Source organism: Chelmon rostratus, chromosome 19 (assembly GCF_017976325.1).
Source record: "Chelmon rostratus isolate fCheRos1 chromosome 19, fCheRos1.pri, whole genome shotgun sequence".
NCBI lineage: Eukaryota > Metazoa > Chordata > Actinopteri > Chaetodontiformes > Chaetodontidae > Chelmon > Chelmon rostratus.
In genome coordinates this window covers 16,295,228-16,316,743 of record NC_055676.1, presented here as the reverse complement: position 1 = coordinate 16,316,743, position 21,516 = coordinate 16,295,228, and the positions used below count along the sequence as shown (strand labels likewise).

General features: G+C 40.5%; 1 protein-coding gene across 1 annotated transcript; it reads left to right on the top strand.

Moving 5' to 3' along the window:
- Positions 1 to 7,090: 7,090 nt before the first annotated feature.
- znf532 (zinc finger protein 532) lies at positions 7,091 to 19,868 on the top strand. Its single transcript, XM_041960340.1, has 9 exons — positions 7,091 to 7,168; positions 11,304 to 13,692; positions 14,731 to 14,912; positions 16,019 to 16,195; positions 16,938 to 17,100; positions 17,351 to 17,668; positions 18,683 to 18,795; positions 19,127 to 19,262; positions 19,365 to 19,868. The coding sequence occupies exons 2-9, from the start codon at positions 11,335 to 11,337 to the stop codon at positions 19,866 to 19,868; spliced, it is 3,951 nt and encodes a 1,316-aa protein (XP_041816274.1). The 5' UTR covers positions 7,091 to 7,168; positions 11,304 to 11,334.
- The last annotated feature ends 1,648 nt before the right edge of the window (positions 19,869 to 21,516 follow it).

Genomic DNA, 21,516 nt, shown 5'->3' with positions numbered 1-21,516 from the left:
GACTAATGATGGAAGTTAAATGCCCCTCCTGATGCAGCTGTGCGTCAGCGGCTGTTTTCAAAGTAGCGCGGTGCCAGCGCCGGGATGAGAAAGTGGCGATGACAAATGACCATCTATAGCCTGTAATTATTAGCCTATTGCCGGCGACTGTTTGTCCAGAGATTGCAGGGTGATTGCAGGAGGTGTCCGCGTCATTTCACGATGATGGACGGGACTTCTGAGTAATTGCTTCCGTCTCAACAAACGTGGTGGAAAGCTTGGCAATGACCAGCGGAGGAAGAAGTATTCAGACACTTTATGGAAGATAAAAGGAATAATATCAAAAGTGAAAAATCCTTGTTATTGTTAAGTATTATCAGAAAAATAAACTTAAAGTAGGCTATCCGAGTAAAAGTACTCATCATGCAGAATTTGCCCTTTCAGAGTCTTTAGGGTACTACAACAGCATTACTATTACTGAACAGCACCTCAGGAGCATTTTAATATTGAAGCTGGTTGAGCTAGTTACTGTTACTGTTAATACTGTTAGGCAGTTTAAGCAACATGAATATATCATATTAAATAATGTTAAATCTAAAAAGCTAGAAACTACAGCTTTTAACAGGGTAAAAGGTTGCATATGTATTCCGAAATGCAGCAAAGTAATAAATAAATAACTTAAATCAAAGTACTCAAAGTACAAGTACTTAAAAATTGGACAGTTTAAAGAAAAGATCAAATTTGATACAGCGGAGCCAGAGATATGGTCTTTGTCTGCTCTGGTCTTGTCAAAACCTTTTGCCTACATTACCCACAATGCAACTCGACCACAGACACAGTTGGAGATTCGTGTGGGTTATGCATGTAGCATGCTGGAGTAGCCAGCTTCAAGCAGAGCTGAGGAGCGGGCTACTGAGGTCAACGCCTCCAGGCCCCGCTGCCTTAAGTGACATCAGGCTGCTGCTGATCAGACTTTGTGCAGCTCCGTCTCGAGAAAAAAAAGACTTCATACAACTTTTCTCACATGATGATATGTTTACCAGTCATGGTTAATATTACTCAGCCCGTGTACATCTGTGGTAAACTCTTTATCAAGGGTGAGTTAATGATGTTACTGAGTATATGATGTGTGCCGACTGGTTCTGTAGATTGAGACGAAACAAAAACAAGTCTTTGCGATGGTGTAATTTAAGTTTTACTGTAAAAAAAAAAAGGTCTTACCATAAAACACCTGTTGTTAGAATGGAGTTTGGTTTATCGTGTGTACTCACCGCCAGAAGCAGAGGGTATGTTAATACTAATAATTCACAAACATTGAGCTACAATTATGAACCTTGCAAGCAGCATACATGTAGGAAGTGGGGCTAAAACACACCTGGTTTCTACTTCTCTCTGCTCATAGTAAAAGGTCACATAATTAAAGCAAACAGCTATCAAAATAAAGACAGTGGCTCCACTTTGCCACAGCAATGTAATTAATTTACATCCCATACAACTCATCAACCAATATTTATTTTTTCTTGTGGCAACAACTTAATTGTTTGCCTGACTGGCCATAACATTTGTACTCCTAATAACTAAATATCAGTACTGGATTCTTATTTAATTCTATCAACCTGGCGAAGACCTCAGAATTTGAATTCATCACCAGTCAAATTAAAGGGGCTGCTGTCAACCAGAAAGGGGAAAGGGTGAGATGGACCCAGATGTGCTGTTCTCCTCTGTTCTGTTGGTTGCACTGTGGGTATGTAGGATCCAGCATTGTGGGAGCTTCACTCGTATTCAGGCCTTGTGCTTTAATTTCATCAGATTCTCCAAATAAAATAACTAAATACGTTGTTTGTTCACGAATGACATATAGAAGAGTTTTCAGATCTGACGGCTATATTTATCTGTGCCTTCCTTGACAAATCACTGTTGGAAAATAAATCCAGTTTAAGATGACTCTGTGGTAAAGGTTTGGTTTGGTTTAGGCACAACTTGAAGGTTAGCAGACCTTCATTGTCATCGCTACAGCAATAAACACTTAGCTAAGGTTGGGGAACTACTGTATCATCATCATGCTTTTAATTTAGAAACACAACACTGTCGGTTTGACATGGTTGTTAAAGGGTCCTGTGCTCAAGTCCCAAGTTTCAGTGTCCCACTCGTCCATCTCAACCTCCTATCACTTCAGACTTTTCTGTTCTGTAACAAAGTCACCTGACTTCCTCCTTTTCTCCCATTATAATGAACACCGCTACTGGAGGGCTTCATCACTTGAAGGTAAACCGTTGTTTTGGGGGCACAGAGGACCGTCTCTGAAATTGTGACCATTCTCAAGTCTCACAACTTTATTGAACTGTAATACTAAACCACTAAAATATCCCTTTCAGTACAGAGCTTTAAGTAAATTTGCTTAGTTACGTTCCACTTCTGGCAATACCACAGTGTATAAATACTAGCAAGTCCATTCAATTTTTACATAAGTAAAGTAAGTAAACTAATAAGTAAAAAAGTATTATAAAGTATTAAAAGCAAAATTACTCATCATACAGAATGGCCCCCTTTCAGAGTGTTATAAGATTATATGACTGATGCATTAACATTTAAATGTTTTTACTTTGTAATGTCAGAAAATTTGTATCTGTAATGGGAGTATAAAAAGTAGAAAATAGCGTAAGTTGATGAGTAAAATACATTACAAGCACCTCAAAACTGTGTGTTTTATTCAAAGGGTGAGGGGAAATGAATGAATCAGAGAAGCAGTGAATCAGAAATAGAACAGAAAGCCCTGTGACACAGATCATTCCGAGACCCCTAAAACTGATATGATGCAACACGTGAAAACACCCCTGAAGACGTGTCTTTCATCGTGATTTTATTGCGACATCTGTTGTGCTGCTACAAATCACTTGACCCGTTCAGTTTTCTGAACATCACCATTTTTTCCAGAGCCGAGGAAATGACGCAGAAGTTGATTGCGAAACAAGATGTCATGATCGACAATGATGAATATTTTTCAAGCAGCTGTTGTGTGCTCAGTTACAAGAATTTGACAATGCAGCATACGTATCCGTATCGCGTCTCTGTACAGTTTATTACAGCGTATTTATCCCTCTGGAAAGGTCAACAGTGTGAATTAAGTGGTCCTGTTTGAAATTCTCATACCTGACTGATCCCTTTCATGGCAGTATTGACAGACATATTGCGGGGGGAAGGGAATAGATGAGGACAGATAAGGAGTCCACACAGGGTAGTAACATTTTGTGTTGAAAAGGTTGAAGGTTTCCTCTGGGTACCGTCACATCACAACCCAACAAACGCATCCCAGCAGGATATTAGAGAGCATCTCTGGCTCGTATCGTATCCTCGTCCAAGGTTGACCTTAACGAAACAGGATGAGTCACCTGTGGTCAAAGGGCAGTACCAGGTAGGACACAGAGCAGTGCCACCTGTAATATTTGTTGGTTTACTTTTATGCGAGGCAACAAGATCCTGCGTGTGATCACGTACCGGGTCTTGAGAAATGACGAAATTCCAGGAACATTAAATGCGCCAGTGAAATAAAAGTATGAAATGAATGCACAGATAAAGACTGAGTATGTTTCATTTAAAAACTTTAAAACCCTGATATGATGATACTGCACAATATTACTGAGGTGAATTTCAGTCTTGTACTGTTAACAAAAACAAATGAATAAGTACCTTGAGGTGACCGCACACCGAGAGGCAAAGGAGCTCTCAATCGTTCACCCACTCCTTCATGAGTTCACCTGCAGCCTCTCATATCTGATTGCCAGCCCTTGATCACTGAAATCACTTCAGGCCACACAATTAAACCTAAACTTACCAGTTAGAAAGTCTTAATGAGCTTGATTGGCTGCGTCATTCAGCAGTTTGCATGTCTAGGTTGGTAATTATATTCTTTTGATTGACTAAAGCGAGCTGGGAACATTTAACATTTAAAATTCTAAATATTCATTTAGAAAACCCTCGTTCTCTACTCATTGGTATGCACTGCTATGAATAACTTGTAACTTCCACTGAAAACATTGTTAAAAGGAAAAACCTGGTTCACTCTGAACTTCATTTATTGGGAGGAGGAACAGCAGATGGCACTGTGGCGTGGATTTAAGGAGCACGCAGTTAATGAATTTTAACTATGTGTTGTGAACTTTAATTTTATATTATAAATACATAAATATGTGTGTGTATCATGATGCATTGTTAAATATCAAAAAGAGCATTTGCAAGCATGAAACATCTTATTTTACTGACTTTTATCACCTATTTTATCACCTTTATTATCTCTATAAAATAATAACATATAAAACAATTTTCTAATATTACACATATCTTCAGGCTAATTTGATATATATGTCATGTACAACATTGTGAACAATAAGTGATCTCATGCTGAAACTATTATTGAGCTCTGAAAATAACACTCTATTTTCTATTCATATTATTCTTCTTTTTTTTTCCAAATGTCATACTTATGATACGTTAAGTGTTCTGATGGCGGTGTCATGGCTGTAATAATACCAGCTTTATGAAAAGTAAAAGCCATTTTCAGGAAGGCCTTTCAACCGGAAGTGTCAATTAAAAAGGACACTTTGCCATTATGAGGTCTTTGCTGTTCGTCACAGTTTTGACGAAATCCCCTGGCAGCTGTCCAATCGCAGACCTCAAAGGTAGCTCTGGGATTTAAAGAAACATATTGCTTTGCTTTCATATTGTTAAACAAGGGACAGAGGGGGTGAGAGCATATGAATGGCTATTTCTAGTGTTCACAAATTGGTTGTTTTAATACAGAATGTGCAGCTATTCAAGAAACAAACCCAAGACCGAAGTCTATTTGTTTACAGGGCAGGTTTAACCCCTTAAAATCCAGCTTTCCTCTTATATGGTCCCTAAGGTTGGAAAAGGCATATTATTCCACACTGCTTGACTGTATTATATATATATACACATTGTGTGATATTGTATGGCAGCTCATTCCAACTCCTCATTAAAGCCATACAAGTGAAATATTCAAGAGGCAAATACATATAAGGCAAATATTCCCAGTGCCATGTGCACCATTTTATATACATTTCCCCAGAATTCAACCTGACATCTTGGTATCTGTGGAAACTTTGGGATGGCCACTAGAATTTGAAATGAAGTCTTGTGGGTTTGAACAATGGCTGGCTGCACAGCGGGAGTTATGGTGATGACTAACCCACCATTGAGGCAGTGGGGTTAAAATGGCTTAAATGTGTGGTTTTAACTCTGAGGGTCTGGAACCGAAAGAAACCAAAATTATGTCCAAGTTGCTGATTTTTTTTTCCATTTTCTTCTAAAATACTGGGTAAGTTTACTTCTTCCCTCTACAAATCCTCCAAATGAAACAGTCTACAACCATAAAATCCCTCTTTGGTTTAACTACATGTCCACACAAAGGCCATATCTTGTGAGGAGTGACTGCGTCGCATCATTTTAAGGTCACAATGCAAAAAGGTTGGGAAACACTGGCTTAAATGGAGCAGGATCAGGAAAACGCAGAGCACGTCTTTGCTCTGTAGCCTTTGATTAAACAGGATATTATGACAGTGATATTGGGATTATGCACTTCTTATGTGGCTAAAAATGCTAAATATTACTGATCTGAACAATAGTATAACTGATACTAAGCTGCATGTACCATGATACAATCTCAATGCCATTTTTCTGCTTCCATTAAAAGTTGAGCTTTCAAGCAACCAAGCACGCATATCTCACATGGGGAATTCTGGAAACGAGACGGTAAACTGGCAGTAGCTCCTCTTTGCTGCCTGTAGCCGACATGAATGGAGACAACGTGACGTCATGTGACCGTGCCTCTGTTCGGGGTGGGGAGCACAGCAACCTCAGCCTTCTCTCCTGCACTGAATCTGTCACACTGTAGAGAGGCAGGAGGCACCATAAGGGCCTTTTATGATCTATCTGCACAAATCCAACTGCCTTGCAGCGTATGTAATGAATTTGTGTTGTCTGATGAATAAATCTGGCATGGTCCATCATAATGAAGGCTAATTAGTTTATGCTGCAGCATTCATGGCGGTCTTTTAGAGGTCTGCCAGATGTATAAAGGACTGGTAGCAGGCCAAAGAGAGACAGCCTTATTCAGCTGAAAGCCTCTCTCTGCACTCTCCCAGGTAGGTTATGAAATACTTGATTTGATTGTGTTTTGTTTATCTAACACACGTACTGTAATGTGAAGTCATCTTTTTTTGCTGTTTGATTGCCTTGTTAGTGATGTGTTAGTCCTGCATGTTGCCAAATGAATAACCGAATCAGGATTATCATGCTTGCATTTGTGACATAGCACAGGAATGAGACACAATTCTTCATGAGTAGGTAACAATGGTGCTATTACTGTATGTGTTATGTCATATGCTTTTGGAAAGTGTGAATTTGTGCATGTATTTGTCTTGTGCACTTAATAACAAGCTGTACTGCCACTAAAGTTTACGACACATGCATCTTAAACAAAAAAAACAGACACAAGACTCGTTGACCTTGACATACACAGCATGCAAATGGCCATTTGGGCCTAAACAGAGGCTTTGGCTATTTATAGATCATGTTATTAATAAATAATGTTATCGATCCCTGAAGGAAAATGAGCAGGATTGAGCCTAGTTCATCAGCACATTCTCATGCACCTCAATCATATACGGCTATAGCACAGGCCTAAAATACGAACATAGTGTACATATTCAAGCCCTTATTACACTCCTCTCCTGCTCATTTCCTCTTCGTCCTCTCCATCTCCCCCACCTCCCTCTGTCTCCGTCTCCCTCTCTCTCTCTTCTTTCTCTGCACCAGCTGCTGCTGCTGCTCCGGAGCCAGAATGAAGAGTCCCCTCACCCCCCTGCACAGACAGAGACAAAAGGCCTGATTCGCCTGCTGAACACTGCCCCCTTTCTCCAGCCATCCCCTCATGCACGGCCGTAGCAGTGGTGGTGGTGGTGGCGGGGGCTTCAGGAAAGAACGAGGCCTGGACTGGGACTAAAATCTAGGACTGACCCAGTAAAGGAGAGTGGGAAGAAGGGGGAGGGGAGGAGGAGGAGGAGGATGGGGGCTGGAATGGTTGGGGCCGAGTAAAGGCAGGTGCTGAGGCCTCTACAGGAAGACTGTTTTTTCCTGATTATCTCTCAGAGTGGAAAAAAATCTGACAAGGGTATGCCACATTTACCTCTATATATGCATGAACGTGCATGTCTATGTTTATGTGTGTCTCTGTGGTGGCAGGAGTGGCATCTGTGTGATGGAAATCTGGGAAGGGAGGTGCATGAGTGGCCTGTGTTTGCCCATGTCAGAATGTCTGTGTTGGTTTTTTTTTTTACATTCCTTGTCTTTATATCACAGTGCTGGTCGTAATGATGGCTGGGGGCTACATGAAAGCTTCTAGTTTTGAGAAAGGCTACCAGTGTGTCTGGAGGTGAAAGCACTGCAGGATCTGGTTGAGAAACAGGCCAAGGTACCGGATTAAGCTTTATACTACCATCATGTTTGCCTGAACTTGCTCTCTCTGTCCAATGCAGTTAAATATCTGTCATCATTCATCATTTTCCCTAACATGTTTTCAATCTTGGCTCATGTTTTTTTTACATTGCATGATTTTTAGCATTTTCGGCATTTTTTTTATGTCAAGGCAACGTTGCTCACCCAAACATCATCTTTTTCGGCATTGTTTCTTTTATTTTTGTGGCCTAATTTTATGGCCATGCAAGCAACCTGATTAGTGTACCACGTCTAAATCCATATGACAATACACACCTAGTTTGGTGGAAAATGTTGCAGTGTTTGCTGGGAGGTGGGCTCCCTGCTTCTGCCTGTGTGTTTCTGAGGCCGTACTGCAGCACAGGGCTTTATGTTAGCTGACCGGAACCAGCTGAAACCGGTTTGAGGCAGACGGAGGGCTGACAGGAACAATACCGTCTCTGTGTTCCACTGAGGGATAGAGATAGCTCAGGCTGCTCCATGGCAGCCCTTCAATGCTCAACCACTGGCTAGCATGGCACAGACCCTGCTGCTGCTGCTGGCTGGATGTCGGTGTGCCACGCAGCGCGGCTCATAGCGAGAGGGGGGCAGGGAGATTTGGGAAGGGACGAGAGCAGGGGGACGTGGCTGGCTGGGAGTCAGTGAATCTGCAGCCTGGAGCCTGCCTCACACACACACACACACACACAGTCACACACACACTGGAGCATGATCTGTGTCTGTTTGCATGTCTGTGTGCTGCTAGTGGTGCAGAGAATAACTAAGGAGGATCCTCACCAGGACCACCACCACTCACCAGATCCCTGGATGTAACCTGACCCTGTATTTTAGGCCTTTGCCTGGTTGGGAAGTAACAGCATTTTTTTCAGGCAGGGTGGGGTGGATGGCTTTTTGTGGGTTAGTGGTGTTGTGGCTGTGTTTGTTACAGGATGGAAGGAAGGAAGGAAAGAAGGTTTGGCTAGTGGCTGGAGAGGGACGGAGGCAAGAGGGTGAGGAGTGGCTGATTCACTTGCATGCTTCCACCATTGTTATTTTAGATGCATTTTACTGAGATTGTGGCAGTCTTTTTCACTATGTGTGTGGATTTCAGGTGGTAATCATGCATGTGTATTAAATTGCTATTGTCGAGAGGGGCTCTGTGTTTTGTATTTATCATATTTGTCTGGATTTAACCTTCATTTATTCTCTACGTCAGGCTGCTCTGGCGGTGACTGGCTGTTCTCTCCATCAGGCCTCTCTCTCTCTGCTGCAGCTTCACACAGCTCAGCAGCCATTTTTTCCCCCTCACTGCATTTCTCGCCTGCCCTCTCCCTACATACCATGTCTCCCTCTCTCTGTCATTGTGTTTACCTCATTCTTGCAACCATCCCATCATCTGGATTGAATTCAGAATTGTTGCTTTATGAAAACCAAATATGAGGCTACAAGATATGGGTCTGTGCGTGTGTGCAGATGTGCTTGCCGTGCATTTGGATCAAAAAGCAGTACTGGTTTAACTGCACGTATTGTACAAGCAGAGCAGCTCCATGGCTGTGCCTTTTGTCCCCAACATCCATAACACATACAGACACAGTGCAGCTCAGTCCCATCATATTCTATTTGCTCACATAAAAAAATAAAGACTGGTTTGTTTCTGAGTTATAACCCACCGAAATCAAAGTTCTGATGTCTGATAATTCTGCATAAGACATTCTGCTAAAAGGAAGTTTTATTACCATTGGTTGTTTTTGATAAATAAACATGTGTTTTCAATGGCGCCTTAATCAAAAGTCTTTTCTCTTGTCATCGTGCACGTTTCATATTTTATTCTGCTAAATTTTTATTTTTTATATTTTTATTCACACTCAAAGCCAATGGACGAGTGTCAGTCCACTGACAGGTACACTCGTCTTCTCTATTGTATTGATTACTTGCACCAGATCCATCAGTCTCCTCTTAAAAAAAAGGATTTGATTAGCACACTGGTATACTGTTGTTTTTCTCCCTTTTTAATTTGTTTAATTACAGCAATTCTGAACATGTAGTGAATGAAGGAGAAAATGTTGCTGAATACCCACATTTAATGTCACCAAACTGTCACATCTGCCCCCTGTGAGGAGCAGCATGTGGTTCCCTGCTGTTTCTCACTGAAACGGTTGAATGCAGTTACCAAGTGGAAGGACAAATGAGGCATAAATAAGAATAATTGTACATATATGTGCATGCTGTTTGTCAGCTAGACTTGTGCAGACTGATTTTAAGACACAGGAGGAGAGAGCCCAAAAAGCTCAGCCTGAATGATGATTACATGCTTAGACCGAAATCCACTACAAATCATACTGTAATTCCCAAAATATAGGCCCATATGAAACTGGACAGTTTAAAAACTATTAAATACTGAATTCTTTGCCTTCTTCCCAAATAAAATAGATATATAATTAAAAAATCATGTCACATCACATTCAAGTTTCTTTCATTGTCCGTTATTTTAAAAAGGTTTTCCAGTATTGTTGAAAGAGAAATAACAGACAGCTGAAAATCAGTTATGTATTAATCAAATACAAACTGTGATACAGTAAAATACCAGTGTACAGCTAGAACCTTCTCCACTGCCAATAAACAAGAGACCCTTTTCATGAACTCAACTAATGCCACTGCCTGAAATATAACATGCATTTGATTTGATCACATTATTATTTATTATCAATATTATCATATCATTTTTCCCGGTCATTGCGTGTAGAGCCATAAATTAATGTAAAATGCTCAATAGGGATGTGTGAAAGGCTTGTTGGTTGGAGGGAACGTTTAATATCACATAAATCAGTAAGAAGTAACATTTTGGGATTATTTATATCAATCCTATAATTTAGAAACTATTGCCTGTAATACAACATAAATTATAAAGACGTATCTATTGCTCTCTGGCCAAGCTTGGCAACACTGAAAAAGGTATATGAGTAGTGCACTTATGTTTATCGCATTGTGCTTAAGATTTATTTTCTTTCGAACCAAAAAAAACACTGCGACTATTCTTGTATGACTAGCTTCATGCAATTAGTGCGTGATCTTCTTAACTTCAATCAATTATTTAACTTTTTTTTTTTAATATTATTGCAGTCAACAATCACCAGTCTTGTAAATGCGAGGAGAACTATTAATGCATTAACGCAAAAGCAGAAATACATGGAATTACCCTTTTAAAGCTTAACTCTGCTATTAGTATGAACTGGACCATTGACAAGAGAAAATCTGAGACTAATGATGGATTTAGGATGATGTCATATATAGCCATCCATTACACCTTCAGAGTTTGAATGACAGGTCAAAATGTTTGCTTTTACAACAAGTTCAAGCAATATCATTTATTGAGAAAATTCTTTTCTGCACAATTATCTAAGGATATTGTTAGCTTTCATCTTGTACAATCTCAAAACCAAGTACGACCTTCACAAAAAAGGCATCTTATCATCTATCAGCAATAAAGAACATTCAACACCATATCACAAGGCATCATCTGTATTAGTAAACTGTGTCGATCTTCGATCTGCTACAATATGCTGCGTTTTGAAAGTGAGAAAAAAGTCACACCATTTTTTGTGAGTGCAATCACATGAAATGATGTTTTCATCTCTACATTACTTTGTTGCTTCATTAATCAGATACAAACATAACTAATACACATGGGGTATGAAGGGCTTCATCACAAAATGTGATATCTTATAGCATGTTGAAGAACTCATTCTATCATTAGCTAGTTCATCGTTAAAAAAAAATGTAGTGAACACACCTCACATTACTCATTATTCATCCATTTCATCTGTGTTCCCCAGGTGATCTCCTCATCAGAACAGGAGTGGGAACATGGGAGATATGAAGACGCCAGACTTTGATGACCTGCTAGCAGCCTTCGACATCCCTGACATGGTGGATCCTAAAGCTGCTATTGAATCTGGCCACCACGATGACCATGACGGACAGCTCAAGCAATCCAGTGGTGCGGTGACTACCAATGAAGATGAGGCCCACAATCCCTCAACAGGACATGATGTTGGCGTGAGTGTCATTGTCAAGAACGTTCGAAACATGGACAATAATGAACACGCAGGAACCATATCAGAGAAGAATGGGCATGGGCATTTTCACTGCCACCCTCAACCCCAATCTGTTGCCATTGGGAATGGACTTCATAATGGTCTTGTGCCCGCAATACTCCCAGGTACTCTTTACACCAAGAATGGATGGAAGGCTTCTAGGGAGGAAGGACAGCCAGTTAACAACCAACCATCTACATTCAATCAATTCAGCCCCATCTCCAGTGCTGAAGAGTTTGACGATGATGATAAAATTGAGGTAGATGACCCAATGGACAAGCAGGGAGGTCAATCATTCTTTAAGTCCACTACTCCGAGAGGGGATCATAATGCCAAATCTCCTGTATCAGTGGACAATGTTTCTAAAACCAGAGCAAACAAAGACCAAAAACCTGATCACAACAAGAACAATAGTGGTAGTGTGGCAGGTTCCAAGGTTCCTAATAACCCCCCTAAATCTGCTTTACCTGAAGAGGAACCAAAGGAAACTGTCCTCAAATCTGAGGGTCAGCAGTGCAAGGAGGCTGGAGAACCATCAGGGCTTGTTAATGTGTCCAGTATGTCTCAAGTCAAAGTCAAGTCCTCTGCAAAACTTTCATCCTGTATAGCAGCCATAGCAGCCCTCAGTGCCAAAAAGGCTAATACTACAGACTTGGGTATTTCGGATTCCACTACAACACAAAAAGAATCCATCCAGACCAATGAAAATGCAAGAGCTCCAGAGAAGCCACACGAGCAGGAGTCAGCCCTAGAGTTTGCAAAGAGGCTTTTAACGAGACAACCAGACAGCCCCTCTAGTGTCACCAGTGAAGGTAGCAGCAAAGATTCCCTTGCCTCAAGCACAGACAACACCCCAGTTATCCCAAAAGTCAGGATCAAAACAATCAAGACCTCATCCGGCCAGATCAAGCGTACTGTCACCCGAGTTCTACCAGAGTTTGATGCTGAGGGTCTGAGAAAGGGAGAGAATAGCCCATCTATCATGGCAACCAGCAGTGCAATTTTCTCATCTCCCACAAGGCATTCTCTGCCAACCACAGTAGTAGCCACCACTGGAGGCCCTTCAATTGAAATAACAAAGCAAATGACTATTAAACCTGTGGCAACAGCTTTCCTGCCTGTCTCAGCAGTCAAGACAGCTGGTTCCCAAGTCATCAACTTGAAGTTAGCTAACAACACCACCGTCAAAGCAACAGTCATCCCCGCTGCATCAGTGCAAAGTGCTAGCAGTGCCATCTTGAAAGCTGCCAATGCCATCCAGCAACAGACTGTCATGGTACCTGCCTCCAGTCTGGCTAATGCCAAACTTGTGCCAAAGACAGTACATCTTAGTAACCTCAATCTTCTGCCTCAGACAGTATCCTCAACTGTCTGTGATCTTCATCAGGCCCTGTCCTCCTCCAAACAACCACAGCATCAACAATCACAGGTCAAACAAAAAATTCTCGCTGGTCGGGCCTCAAAGAAAGTCTCTCGGGTCCAGGTGTTCACTAGCTCTCAAAGCTCTGTGGTGGACGCCTTCAATAAAGTTCTGAGTAGCATAAATCCTGTCCCTGTGTATGTCCCAAATCTCTCTCCACCATCCTCAGCTTGTATCTCTCTACCTTCACGTGGCTACAAGTGCTTGGAGTGTGGAGATTCATTTGCTCTTGAGAAGAGCCTGACACAGCACTACGAACGCCGCAGTGTGCGGATTGAGGTCACCTGCAACCATTGTGCCAAAAGTCTTGTGTTCTACAACAAATGCAGCCTCTTGTCTCATGCCAGAGGCCACAAGGACAAAGGAGTTGTCATGCAGTGCTCACATCTAATCCTAAAACCCATCCCAGCAGATCAGATGATAACCACATCACCCTCATCTGGTCCACCCAACATCACTGGTACCACCTCCACCTCCCAAGCACTAGCACCCACTAGCCAAATCCCAGGAAGAGTTGTTGGTGGTGGGTCACAAACTGCAGTGATTTCAGCCCCATGCAGTGCTCCTCTTGTGGCCGCCATGCCCTTGGAGGATGATGCATCAAAGCTCTGCAGGCACAGCCTCAAGTGCCTGGAGTGTAACGAAATGTTCCAGGATGACAGCTCGCTAGCTATGCACTATCAACAGGCATCAGAGTCCAGTGAGCAGGTGTGTGTATGTAATGTGTGAGCTGGTACACAATATGGTTCGATTTAATTTTAAACGTCTGATGTGAAGGAGTTCCGACTTATGCAAACTTTACTGATTAACATAGCATAGTGTGCTTTAGAGCTGCACAGCATGGAGAAGCTATTGTAGGGGCCCCTGGTTCCAGAAGTTAAAGTCACATTAATGTTTCTAACTGACACTGCTGCTTGACTCACAGGTTGCCCATTTTCAAAACATTAACAACTACAGTAATAATATCAACATTGATAATATCACTTTCTTGTATTTGTGAATTGTCTTTCAGCCAGCGGCCCATCCAACCTTGCAACTATAAATTGCTGTAGATCACATATGTCAAAGTGATTCCATAAAGGGCCGTGTGGCTGCAGGTTTTCGTTCCAACCAAAGAGGAGCACACCAGGCCAACCAGTCAACATCAAGGGATCATTAGTTATCAGCTGAAGACTGAGATCAGCTGATTAATTGATTCCAGCCTGGTGTGCTCCTCCTTGGTTGGAACGAAAACCTGCAGCCACACGGCCCTTTATGGAATCACTTTGACATGCCTGCTGTAGATCATTGGATGTAGATCATAGTGAAATTTAATTTATCTTTATTCAATTTAAAGGGTCAATCACATTATGTAAGGTCTGTTATTACTGTTTTTATGTGTCAAAATGTTGAGATATCACAACAGTTTTCAATGGGACACTTTATTCAGTGAAAGCAGTTCCAGAGAAAACTGTTCATTATGAGATGTCAATTATCCATACTAACCAGGATTTTATTTTCAGAAAGACATTCAATTATTCAGCTCACATATACCCAACATTATCTAAATGAGCAGACACCACAAGATGTAAATCACGCGTTACCTTTTTTTTTCTTTTTTTGGAATTTGGATGACCAGAATTAACTGTATACTAGAGAGCGGATGAACAGCAGCCTTTCTGCAAAGATAACCCCTCAAGTAGTTCCAGCACTGTGATAAAATGCAATTAATAATTAATCTTTATCTCTTCTTTTCTGTATCGACAGAAAACATGCACCATCTGCCAAATGCTTCTCCCAAATCAGTGTAGCTTTCTGTCACACCAGAGAATCCACCAGCACAAGTCTCCTTACATCTGCCCCGAGTGTGGCGCCAGCTGCCGTTCTGTCCACTTCCAGTCACATGTCACCAAGAACTGCCTGCATTACACCCGCAGAGTCGGCTACCGGTCAGTCTACTTTAACTACAATCATAACAACAATTATTTTCATTTCGGTCTTCTCTTGTGCTGAGATATGGTTCCCAAAGTTAGACAGTAAGTTTATTCAACAACTTTAATTTCAAAACTATTGATTCTGTTAAGACTGTAATTTTTAGGATTGTCAAATCGAATCAAATCTTCCTTTGGAAGAGGCTTTACTCGGATGCTGATTGCTTTTCTTTCAAGATTCCACTATCATATCTAATTACAGTTGTTATTACATTGTGTTTATCCCAGATTGACAATTCCATATCATTGTGATACTATGAAACAACCATTAAAACTGAAAACTCAGTATCTGACCAGTTATGGTTCAGTTATGAGTCTAGTCTATGAAACGTTATGAAAATGAAAATCTTGAGTAAAAGTTAAACTCTGCAATGTCTAATACACTTACATTGCTGTCTGTCAATTAGATTTTACTGCATATGTGCCACATGTACCCTTTTGTCTGTTTTAGCTAATTTGAACTTGAGGAACATTACAGATTTTAAATTCAAAATTCAGTTTGGTACACAAAAACTGAAACAAAGTTGTTTTCTCTCCCTGAAATGAGAGATTAACCACGGCATATCTTCTTAAAGGAACAGTTCAATGGTTTGGGAAATTATGTTCAGTTGCATGCAAGGAGTCAGATGACAAGACTAGTAATATTCTCAGCTGCCACTTGCTTAGCTTAGCATAACAGCTTGCTTACCTGACTCTGTTCAAAGGCAAAAAAATATCAACCAATTGGGAATATCTTAGTTAATAAGCTTTACAGGTGTTGGTAGGCACATTTGTTTACCACTTGACAGAGCCAGACCAGCTGTTTCCCTGTTTCCAGTGTTTATGTTAAACTAAGAATCTCCATCTCCAGGCTGTAGCTTGATATCCAACACACTCTAGACAAGAAAGTGAATGTGCGCCCATGAGTCCTGCACTGACCAGCATTCTAGATTAATCAATTAAATTTCAAAAGTCAAACTTGAATCAGAAACACACAAGTCCTTCTGTCTGAGGAATACGTTAACCGACTTTCACTATCTTATTTAAATCTGACTTTTGTGAACTCTTGTTCCTTCTCCCTCCAGCTGTATCCACTGCAGTGTGATCTTCGCTGATGTTGCAACTGTAAAATCCCACATCCAGAGCATTCACTGTGAGGTCTTCTATAAATGTCCTCTCTGCCCCATGGCCTTCAAGTCTGCGCCTGGAACACACTCTCATGCACACACACAGCATCCAGGAATGAAAGCAGGAGAGCCTAAGTAGGTCTTCAAATGCTGTATCTACTGTATCAAACGCACTTTTATCATTTATACAAAACATTAATCTAGACCATATACATTGCAGTTGTATTTTCTGCTGAAGACAGAATTCAACTGCGTGTACTGAAGTTGTTTTTGCAAGTGCACAAGTTCAAGATGAAATTAAATCCAATGTAGTAAATTTAAATGAAAATAGTATGCACCTCACACATATAGTGCACATAAACACACATGTACACACTCATCCTTTCACACAGGCATACACCAATATAACTTGATACCCATGTCCAATTCATTTTTCTAAGGAAAATCATCCTCGCTGCTTCATCAGTAGCAGGATTTGTGGATTTTAGACATGGTGGCTTATCTTGGGTTTGTTTTTTTCCACATGGCAACCTTTCACTGGCTTGCATGCTGTCCATCATCAGCACTACTAAGGATACAGGAGCTCAGGAGCAGGTGTTCCTGGGCAGTATCATTGGCCCTGGTTGTGTTTTGAGCTTAAAATTAAATAACAGTATTCAATGTGCTGAACCATGTATTTCACTATGATGTTTAGAGATACTGACATTAGGTGCAAGAATACAACTGCACCTGCAACTGAACATTTAAAAGCAACATAACCAGGATTCTCTAAGCACTCAGGTTTTCACATTTCTTTTCTTTGTAAATGAACTGAATCTCTCACATTTTGCAGTGAACTCCCAGTGCTTATCTAAGGACGTTTTCTTTTGTCTTTCAGGGTGATCTATAAGTGTTCCATGTGTGATACCGTGTTCACTTTGCAGTCCCTGCTCTACACGCACTTCGACCAGCATGTCATCAATCATAAAGTTTCAGTGTTCAAATGCCCCGACTGCTCAATGCACTACGCACAGAAACAGCTCATGTTGGATCATATCAAGGTGGGCATACAAAGCAGTTATTTTAAGCATGCTTGAAAATAATAACCTGATGGTGTCTAACTGCTAATCAACTCTGACATCAAACCTCATGCTGTCTTAATGAATAGGTATACAAGTCACATTATTGCCATCTTTATTTCAATTTTCACGGCAATTATTTGAGTAAAAGTTTAGTCTAGAAATGTTTCACACACCAGTGCTTTATAACGTCCTAGGTATTATTCAATCTGAATGTGTGGACTGTTTGCAGGCCATTCATGGAACCCTGAAGACCACTGAGGGTCCACCAAACTTAGGCATCAACCTCCCTCTCAGCACCAAGCCCACTAACTCTAACAGTACCAACAGCAACAGCGCCGGTAATAATAATAACAAAGATGGAGGAAATGTAAACAGTCATGACAGGGGTGAAAAGAAGTCCTCACCGTCACCACTTAAGAAAGCAAACACTAACTGCTCAGTGGACCTCAAGAACCCTCCCAGCTCAGGATACACGTGTGTGGAATGCAATAACCTCATCAGTTCCAGGGAGGTCTTTGTGGCTCACATGAGGCGCGAACACGGCAAGGTGAATGTTTGAAATCATTCTTCATTCATTCTGATTGATCATTTTTTGAGATTCTGCTTAGGGACCAAAGTTTACAGATGATGCAGTTCTTGAAGAAGTACTCAGATCTTTTACTCAAGTAAAATGAATAATACCACACTGTGTTACAAGTAACAGTCCCCCTCCAGTCAAAAATGTGTTCTTATCTAAATGTTTGAGTTTGATACTACAAGGCTGTTTTAACATTCACTGCTGAAAGCATCATTTTTCTCTGTGCTCACTGAAATTCAGATTTTAAGAGCCAGCCTATGAGTATGATTTGTGACATCACAAATAGTTCAGAAGCCAATCCCGGTCCAATATTCAGCATACACAAGCATTATCTATTTGCATAGTCATATATTCTGGAATTTTTAATGATGGAGAAAGAGTAGGTGCCATTTTAATGATTTTAACAATGCCATTATACTTTTTTCCTGCAAAAAACACATCAGACACACATACATTTTTCATGTACGCCTTAATGTGTGGAGGGGATCTATAACTAAAAGTATCTAAGTATAATCCGAAAAATGTACTTGACGCATTAAAAGTAAAAGTCCTCAATGCAGAAATAAGCCCCTGTGATGTTACACTATTATATATTATTATTATTATTATTATTAGATAATTATCACTGACACGTTAAAGTGAAAGTAGCATTTTATGGTTGTAGTTGGTTGAGGTGGAGCTAATTTTTAATTTTTATATTGGGTTGCAACTAACCAGTAACAAAATGCTAATGCAAATGCAAAATCTTAATTTGTAAAGTAACTAGTAGCTGTGAAATAATAGTGCAGTAAACAGTACAATATCTCCCTTTAAAATGTAGTCAAGTAGAAGTTTAAAGTGGCATGAAATTATACTTTTCATACCTCTGTATAGTACCTGAGTAAATGTTCTTAGTCATGTTCTTAGTTATTATTATGATTAAGAGTAGAAACAGGATTCATAACTGTCTGTTTAAGGTATCATGCATTCTTCTTTATATTACAGATACTGAAAAAACACCCATGTCGACAGTGTGAGAAGTCCTTCAGCTCCTCCCACAGTCTTTGTCGACACAACCGTCTCAAACACAAGGGACTGCGGAAGGTCTACACCTGCCCGTGAGTACACACACCTACTGTGTTTCCTCCAAGTGCACAGACAAGGTACACTGTTTAGCCATTTATCAATAAAAAGTCACAGATAGCTGCCAAGGCCACAGACTGTGATGGGACAAATTTCAGGAGGCATGCATGGGTCCGTGCAGCAGCCCCATTTACATAACTGTGGTAGTTTGGGGTTGCGAGTGCAAGTCTGCAAAGTCCATTGCGAGAACCATGGTTTATTGTGCTAATACAGTGTGCAGTGTAATGCAAAGTTAAAATCTTAAATACTCTTTAATAATAATAAAAATGCAAGAAAATTGAATGTTATTCTTCTGTGCTTTGATAGGCACTGCCCAGCTCTCAGTCAGCCGTTCACTAAAAGAGTGCTGCTGGATCAGCACATTCAGCTGATGCATGGAGCCAAAGACCAAGAGGGGAAGACTGCCAACCCTGATAATGTGGAGGCTTCACCTGACAAGAAAGCGGTACTGTGGCACAAATTTATCAGAAGAAAGTGCTCCTTGTAAGGTGACTTTCGTGGTTCTCCTGTCATTCCTAACCCATTATTTAAATCTCCTCTGCAGACCCTCAGCCCCAAAAGGAAGCCAGAAGAGGATGAGGCACCTCCATGCTTGAACTCCAGGGGCTCCGACTCACAGCCGCTGAAGAGGCTCAAGGTGAACATCCTTAAAGTTCACAAGTGTGCCGTCTGTGGCTTCACCACTGAGGACATCACAGCTTTCCATGAGCACATTCCCCAGCACAAGTCTGATGGCTCATCCTACCAGTGTCAGGAGTGCGGCCTGTGCTACACCTCCCACCGCTCGCTGGCCCGACACCTCTTTATCGTCCATCGGCTGAAGGAGCCGCAGGGTCTCGGCCGTTACTACGGACGGGGCAAGGACGACGACGAGAGCCAGAGAGAGAACCAGCTGGACGTTACAGACGAGAACAATGACGGGACACCCAACACCAAATGCAAAGTGTGTGGGAAGATGTTTGAAACGGAGGGCAACCTGAATACTCACATGAGGACACATGGGATGGCGTTCATAAAGTCAAAGAGACTGAGTGCAGCTGAGAAGTGAATAGGACACACTTTTAAACCATTCCACCTAAAGAAAACACTCCCTTGTTTTAAACTTAGACAGTTTGTTAAATTGTTGCAGACAACCTACAGTATCTCAGCTTACTGCGATTATGCTGCACATACAACCCGATTCCAAAATAGTTGGGACTCTGTACATAAAAACAGAATGCAATTACTTGCAAATGAATTGAACCAACAACAGTTCCCGAGCCCATGTAGTCAAATCCTTTATAAAATCATGTGTTCACAAAGTGGTGAACCTTGCTCCATCCTTGCTTGTGAAAGACTTGAGCCTTTCCAGGATGCTCCTTATATACCCAATCATGATATTTTCACCAGTTACAACTGAACCTGTTTCCCTGTGGAATGTTCCAAACAGGTGTTTTTTGAGGTAAAATATTAAATACATGTCTTTGTACTCTTACCAATCGAGTATTTATCAAAAGGGATTAGCAAATTGCCACATTCTGTTAATGTTTAACACAGTGTCCCAGCTTTTTGGGAATTGGGGTTGTACATCATGTACATGTAGCGTACTACAATATGTATACAGTATACAAAAATATGTAATATATGTCAAAGTCACTTTGTGTCTTTAATTACTTGGAACAAGATAGTTTTTTTGTACACACATAGATGTTTCTATAGGCCTTGAATAGATCTTTTTTATAGAGTTTTTTTATTTTAAACAGTTTCCTTTGTTTCTCCTCAGTAGGACTAGATAATGTATGAATATATTGTTGTAATGGGATTAATCCTCATACAGTGAGCAGTGTCCTGAATTTTTTAATGCTGCTTATGTCCAACGAATGTCTGAAAGACAAAATATATAAAACTTGTGGGAGCTTCAGGTTTCTCCCAGTACAGTTATAGGTGAGCCCTACCTGAGGTGTTCAATTTCAACTTAAAAGCTGAGTAGAATATTGGTATTTCTCTTTGAGCCGTCTTTGTCGTCTACAATAAGCCCTGGCTCTGGTCTCTGTCCAATACACCATGAATCTATTGATCCTAAAATTATATCTTTGCATGAATTTTGAGATGAAATCACATGAAATATCAGAAGATTTCAGACAATCAGACAAAGATGAATTTTTGAATTTTTTAGCCGCATCCCCATTTCACCATGTCAAGTTACTATCATTCAAATATGAAATACATACACAACAAAAAATAGTAAGTTTAAAGCTCCCAGTTTTGTGGACAATTATGTTAAGCATTTAATATCAGAGATATCAGATCAGAGAATATCAGAGACATTCAAATCTATGGGCCAAATCTGATTTTGCTATCAAAAATGTTTTTAAAAGATTTTAAAACTTTTTTTTATGTTTAATCCAGTCTTAACACTATATGGCAGCTTACCTGAATATTTACAAAAGATGCAAAGCACTTACCTTTTATTATTATCTGTTGTTACAGCACAATAAAAATAAAGCTGTAATGACCCTGTATTTCAGAACTAATGTCAACGTTATAATTTTCTGTCTTGTTTCTTCCGTTTGTCCTTCTTTGTTTTGATGTGAAATCATAATGAATGTTTATTGACAGGAATAACACTGGAAAAAATATCTAAAATGAAGAAAACCCGCTACGAATGTAAACTTGGCAGCAAATAGAATATTTCATACCAGTTCAATTAAATGAAC

Bases quoted from the DNA above. Each gene is read 5' to 3' on its own strand.
- znf532 (XM_041960340.1), top strand. From the start codon at position 11,335: ATGGGAGATATGAAGACGCCAGACTTTGATGACCTGCTAGCAGCCTTC. The intron at 17,669-18,682 runs GTGAATGTTTGA...TTTATATTACAG, and splicing joins TGAGGCGCGAACACGGCAAG to ATACTGAAAAAACACCCATG. The intron at 19,263-19,364 runs GCGGTACTGTGG...TCTCCTCTGCAG, and splicing joins AGGCTTCACCTGACAAGAAA to ACCCTCAGCCCCAAAAGGAA.